Consider the following 6,451-nt stretch of genomic DNA (forward strand, 5'->3'; position numbering starts at 1 on the left):
GCTGCTGGGCGAGGACAACTGATCCTGGCCCAGAAGAGCACCTTCCCTGAAGGGAGAGATGCGCTCAGGACCGAGGGTGTCGGCGGACAGGACAGGTAGAGGAGTGAGCGCTGTGCCAAAGGGCACTGAAGAGGGTGAGGGACCCAGCAGGCGCAAGCTCGGTGAGACGCAAGGCAGGGAGGGTGACAGCGGCAGCCGGCATGTCAAGAAGCAGGGCAGACTGGGGGTCTTGACCCCACCCTCAGGCTCAAGGCTCAGCCCCAATCTGATCACACAGCCGTCCCCAACACCCCCAAAGCCATGCCTGCCCTCCTGTAGTTGGGGTCTGAGCCCACAGTGAAGCTCTGAGTTAGCTTGAATGCGAGTACCACTCCCTCTGTAGCGGCTCAGACCATGCACTCAACCTCTCTGCCCCAGTGCACAGATGGGGGCAACCACAGGGAAGCCTCGTGGGCTGCTGGGAGGAGGAAACGCGCTCATGCACACAAAGGCCAATGCAGGGCCTGGCACACAGTGCACTCCCCAACGCGACGTCTCCACGGGCCGGTGCTGATGTCATCGTCAGGCTTTCTCCTACCCCCTGGGCTGAAGGGCTCTCAGACACAGGTGGTGACCCGAGACACAGACCCCCCCGGCCATGGGCACTAGTCACCAGGCCGAGCTCCCACCCGGGGCTTGGCGGGCAGGTATGAGGTGGGCAGGCCCTCTGCCAGAACACTCCTCTCTCCTCCCCACGGTTCCTCCCGAAGTCCTCCGAATTCCGGCTCAAACGCCGCCTCTTCAAGAAGCAGTCCCTCAGCCCCAACTCTGTCTGCACGCCCCCCAGCCTCCCGGGCCTGAGACGCGGCACGGGGGCCACAGGCTCCAGGCCAGAGGCCCCGGGGTCAGAGAAGGGGCTTGCAGTTGACTAGGCGGCCCGTGCCCCTGGAGGCAGGGCCGCCCGGCGGTCAGCCCCCGCGGAGGGAGCCCGTCCCACCCGGCTGGGAGGCGCAAGCCGAGCCGCCCGGGGCCCTCCCGCCTCCCGGCGACGCCGAGGCGCGGCCGGGCCGCTTCTGCCCTGACGACGGCCGGCGAGCTCGGCCCGCCCCGTCACGCCGCGCGGCCCACGTCGGGGAGGCCGGCCCCCGTGACCCCCGACCCCGGGCGGCGGGCCCGGCGCAGAGACTGCCCGGCGGGCCCGGGGCCGCCCCGCCGCCCCTTCCTGGCCCCCGGCTCTCAGCCCGCGGCCGCGCGCCGGCACTCACCGCGCGGGTGCGGCCCGAACGCCACCAGCACGAAGTAGTCCGCGAGCCGCGCCATGGCGAGGGGCGCGGGCGGGCTCCGCGGCTCGGGCACGCGAGGGCGGCGCGCTCATGGCCAGGCCCCGGCCCCGACCCGCGCACCCCGGACGCTCCGGGGTAGATCCGCGGCGGCCGCCAGGCTTCGCGCCGCCATCTTCCCAGCCCGCCGGCCCGCCCGGCCGCGCCGCGCGCCTGCGCGCCCTCGCCCCGCCCCCGGTGGGCGGGGTCCGGAGCGGCGTGCCCTCATTGGGCCGCGCTCCAGGGGCGGGGCCACGCGTCTCCCCGCCCCCAGGTGGTGACAGCCGCGGCGGCTCCGCGTAGCAGGCCCGCGCGGCTGGGGTGGGAGTGTGCCCCGCGGCCGCGGCGCCCTCGCAGGGCGGGGGGACTCTGGCCCTGCCCCGGGAGCTCTCAGTCTCGGTTCGCGCGGCTCCCAGGGTCTCCCCGCCCGCGCTGTCAGCCCGGAGGAAGACTGGAAGGCGCGGCCCGGCGCACGGGCCTCCGGGACTGGGAGGGGCCCTGGGACGACCCGGGGGCCGCCAGCCTGGCAAGGGAGGGGGCCCACTCGGGAGCCCGGTCTCAGTGAGGCGAAACGCTTAACATACGTATCTTCGAAACAGCGCGCCGCACACCCTGCCGTGAAGAGCAGGGAGCAGGCTGACCCGCTGAGGGTCCCGGCAGTGCCGCCCACCCTGGGGCCCCGCATGGCACATGGATGGGCAGGAGGGACTCAGAGTCTGGGGCAGACACTAGGAGAGGCGCCACGCGGTGCGGGGAGCCTCGGGGCTGCCGCTGACACGCTGGGATGGGGAGCTCTTTTCTGGATGAGTGTGGCGCTTGAAGACCCTGTGAAGGAGCAGACTGCTGACGGTCCTGCTCCCCCCTCACAAGCGGGAGCCCCGAGAACCCAACCCAGAGAGGGCTGAAGAGAGGACCACCGGGCCCCCCCGCCCCTGCCCCGGGCACAGGCCCCGTCAGAGCCTCTTCTGCTTCTGCTGAGTACTGGCATGAGACCCCTCCTTTCTGCCCCAGCTGTCTGGAGTTGGTTTTTCTCACTTCTACCCCAAAAGGTCCTGGCCACCACACTGCCACGCCACTGAGCTCATGCATGGGCAGGCAGTGTCCCCGACAAGCCCTCTGGCCTGGCCCCTGAGCCCAGGACGGGCTCTCCTGCAGAGATGGTGGGGACCCTGCCCCCCGTATTCCCCCACCCTCACGCCCTGTTTGGAAGGAGCCCACTCCCTGAGCCCTCTCAGAGGCACTTTAGGGTCAAGGGTAGGGTTAGGGTCACTTCTGGACCATGATACCCCTGCCCCTGCCCCCCTCAGGGTTCTTCCTCCCCTCCTGAGGGTCTGCACCTCCCCACCTGCAGCAGGCTCGCCTTCTCCCGTCCTTGGGCCCCTTGGCTCCCTTTCTGTCCTTTCACCCCCACCTAGCATGGCTCCAAAGCCTGTCACCCTGCCGACACCGTCGCCCCGCCTCCCCGACTGTTTTCACTGTACCCAGCTGGCAAACCCCAGCCCTGCACAGTCCTGCCCACCTGCCTCCTCCAGGCCCGTACCACCAGCTGGTGCGGAGTGACACCAGAGCGACGCTGCAGCCCCAGCTGTGCGTGGCTGCTCTCCCCACCGCCCAGCCAGCCGATGTCTGGCCAGTGCTCTTCGCTCTGCAGTTTCCTCAAACCTCTGGTGCCCCCTCCAGTGTCTCAGAGATGACCCCGCTGGCCTCCTTCACAGAGAAAACAGACCTGCATCACCCCAAGTCTGGCCCTCTCCTCCCTAGCCTCCCCCCGCCCCGCCACAGTTACACAGAAGTTCTGCTCCTCCTGCCCACTTCCCACCTCAGGCTGTTTGCTGTTGGTACCGCAGCCTCATCTTTCCCTCTGTAGGATCCTCACCATCAGGATCAAACTCAGTCTTTCCCACCTTAAGACACTCAAGCAAAACCTCACTAGACGCGTCTATGCAGCCAGAGGCCGCCCTGGCTTTTCCTGCCCCATGCAGAACTCTCCAAAGCATTCCTCCACCGTCACCAGCACGCCCGCCTCCTGCGGTTCCCTGGTCTGCTTCTTGTTTGTTTCCATGGCTGAGCAGTGCTCGCGTGGCCAGTCTGTCATCCCCAGAAGTGGCCCTGCACTGAGCACCAGTGGGGGAAGCCTGTGGATTTCCCCTGGGGGAGCAGCACACGGACAGTTAAAGATCACAAGTGCCAGGAGCTGTGCCACGCAGGGGCTGTAGGATCACAGGGGTCTCTGCCCCAGTCCGGGGTGAAATAAGCTCCCAGGCTGCGCTCTGAGGCCAGAGAACACCCTGCCCAGGGGCTGTAGGGGAAACAGTACCCCAGGCCTTTGGTGGCAGCAAGTGTTCTGAGAGGAAGAATGCAGACGGACACTGCTGAGGCTTTCCTCCACCTGACGTAGAGACTGGGAATTTTGATTTCTTTTTCCTTTATTTAAAAAAAAGAAAAATTTTGGACTTCCGTGGTGGTGCAGTAGATAAGAATCCACTCGCTACAGCAGGGCACAGAGGTTCGATCCCCGATCTGTGAAGATTCCACGTGCAGAGGAGCGACTAAGCCCATGCGCCACAGCTACTGATCCCGAGTGCCGCTGAGCCCAGAGCCCACGCTCCGCAGCCAGAGAGACCACCGCAAGGAAGAGCCCGTGCACTGCAGGGAAGAGGAGCCTCAGCTGTTGTAACCAGAGAAAGCCCGTGTGCGGCCACAAAGACCCGGAGCAACCGAAAGTAATAAGTAAATCGAGAGAAGCTTTTAAAAAATAAGTAAATTTAAGAAATTAAGAACAAATTTTGGGCCACATCACACAGATTGTGGGATCCTAGTTCCCCAGCCAGGGATCAAACCCACACCCTGGCACTGAAAGCGTGGAGTCTTAAGCACTGGCCCACCAGGAAACACGCTAGTTCTCCTTTGTTGGTGGGTGAGGGATGTGATCACTTGTGTTTTGGAAGGATGATCCTGGCAGCACTGCGCACAGCACACCGAGGGGGGCAGGGGCCTCTGCCTGCCCCCCTCCCACTCCAGGCTCTGTCCTCTCTCTGCACCGTCTGAGGGTGATGCCCACCACTCTTCTGCCTCCCACAGACATGCCAGCTCCGAAACTCCCCAGATGGTGCTCCAGTTCTGCCTTCTCTTCAGCCCCTGGCCTGGGCCACTGGAGGCCAGCCAGACATTCCTGCCCGCAGGTAGGGTAGCTAACCCCTCCCCCACTCTCCCCTCGTCTGCCCCCCATCCCCACTCTGTGTCTCTGACCCATTCGCCCACCCACCGCATCCTTCCTGCCAGCACCAGACCGACCTCCCTGCTGAATCCCACTTTTCTAACATAAATGTGATCACATCACCCACCCTTCTTCCGATAAAAATAAATAGAAACGAGAATACCTGCTGATGCTTCTCTACCTGCCTCAGGACATAAACCAAGCTGTTTAACATGGCAGGTGGCCACCACTTATTAGTTTATTCATCCAGCTAGTGTTTGTTGAGCTCCCACGGCCTGTGCAGAAGGAGGCAGGGAGAGTGACCAGGACACTTATGATGACCTCACAGAGTGAGCAAGATTGGGGTGGGAACACAGAAGAGGAAGCACTAACACAGAGATGCACAGGCGATCAAAAAGGTCTGCGGGCGTGATGGGATAACTGTCCCCTCTCAGATGGACAAAGGGGCGAGGAACCTTGGCACCAAGTCCATTATCAGCTGACAGTACATCAGCCTTGTGGAGAGCAGTTTGGCTGCACCCGTCAACACAAACACGGGCTCACCTTTAGCCAGAATTCCCATGCCCGCAAATATATCCTGCGGGGACACATCCATGAGCTCATGAAGCAGGGTACTTGTGCTTGGAAAGCCTGGAAATCACCTAATTGTCCCCCAGTAAGAGATCAGTGAAGTCACAGAACACCTACTTGTTGGCGTAGGCTCAGTCATTAGAAAGAATGGCAGGCTCTGTGCTTGTTGTCATTATGGTGCAGTTGCTAAGTTGTGTCTTCTTGTGACTTCATGGACTGTAACATGCCAGGCTCCTCTGTCACCCACTATCTCCAGGAGTTTGTAAAGATTCATGTGCATCAAGTCTGTGGTGCTGTGTAAACATCTCATCCTCTGTTGTCCCCTTCTCCTCCTGTCTTCAATCTTTCTCAGCATCAGGGTCTTCTGCAGCGAGTTGCCTCTTCCCATCAGGCAGCCACACTATTGGAGCTTCAGATGTTTTTGCCTGCATGTGGATATGTGTGCATATATAATGCACACACAGGACACCCCCCCCAAAGGAAATGCACATAAAGTAAAACACCAGCACCCACCCTGGCCTGGGAAGGAGTCCACAGTGGGTGGCAATTCAGAGTCCTCACCTATGTAAGTTTCTTGCAAAGACCATGTAATATTTCAGTAATGGGAGGAAATGTGTGAAAGTCGCTCAGTTGTGTCCGACTGCCTGGACTATATGGTCCACGGAATTCTCCAGGCCAGAATACTGCAGTGGGTAGCCTTTCCCTTCTCCAGGGGATCTTTCCAACCCAGGGATCGAACCCAGGTCTCCCACATTGTAGGCGGATTCTTTACCATCGGAGCCACCGGGGGAAACCCAGTGGGAGAGCGGGAGAATTTTCAGGACTAGAGCTGTTGGGCGCTCTATTGGGGAGGGGTCTCAAAATCTCCTTTGGCCTGGCCTCCACCTCTCACTGGCTCAGAAATTTAGGGGCGAGCCCCACGGCGGTGGGCGGGATCCAGCCCCGCGACCACACCCCGCGGCACCCTCTCCTTCACCCTAGACAGCTGGGCAGGCCCTGGGACAGGGTCTCCCACCGGAAACTGGTGGAGGCGAGACTGGCTCCTGGGGTCCCCGGCCCGCCGCCCCGTCCCCAGAAGCGGCGCTAGTGGGGGCCCAGGTGGGGAGGGGTGGGACCCCGCCCCGCCGGCGCGTCCGGCTCCGCCTCCCTGGGAGACTATTTAGTCCTAGAGGTGCCGGGGCTCCGGCCCCAGGGACTCTGGGCACAAGGTGACGGAGGAGGCGCCCGCACCACCTGCCAGAGACTCGCCCGGCCGCTGCCTGGCGGAGACCCTCGCCAACGGACCCGAGGCGCCCGCGGAAGCATTGCGGGCCTGGGGCTGCCCCCCACGCCTGCCCGACTCGCCGCCCCCTCCGGCCCCGCCCGC

The 6,451-nt window shown here is 63.1% G+C and overlaps 1 protein-coding gene across 6 annotated transcripts in view; it reads right to left on the bottom strand.

Annotated features, from left to right (window-relative positions):
• SBF1 (SET binding factor 1) overlaps window positions 1-1,451 on the bottom strand; it is a 27,908-nt gene extending 26,457 nt beyond the window's left edge. For all 6 annotated transcript variants that reach the window (XM_065945859.1, XM_065945865.1, XM_065945848.1 and 3 more), the window contains exon 1: window positions 1,245-1,451. In XM_065945859.1, the coding sequence (XP_065801931.1) occupies window positions 1,245-1,299 (55 nt within the window). In that variant the 5' untranslated portion in view covers window positions 1,300-1,451. The remainder of the gene's footprint in view (window positions 1-1,244) is intronic.
• Between the last annotated feature and the right edge of the window lie 5,000 nt (window positions 1,452-6,451).

This window comes from Muntiacus reevesi, chromosome 1 (assembly GCF_963930625.1).
Source record: "Muntiacus reevesi chromosome 1, mMunRee1.1, whole genome shotgun sequence".
In the NCBI taxonomy this organism is placed as follows: Eukaryota; Metazoa; Chordata; class Mammalia; order Artiodactyla; family Cervidae; genus Muntiacus; species Muntiacus reevesi.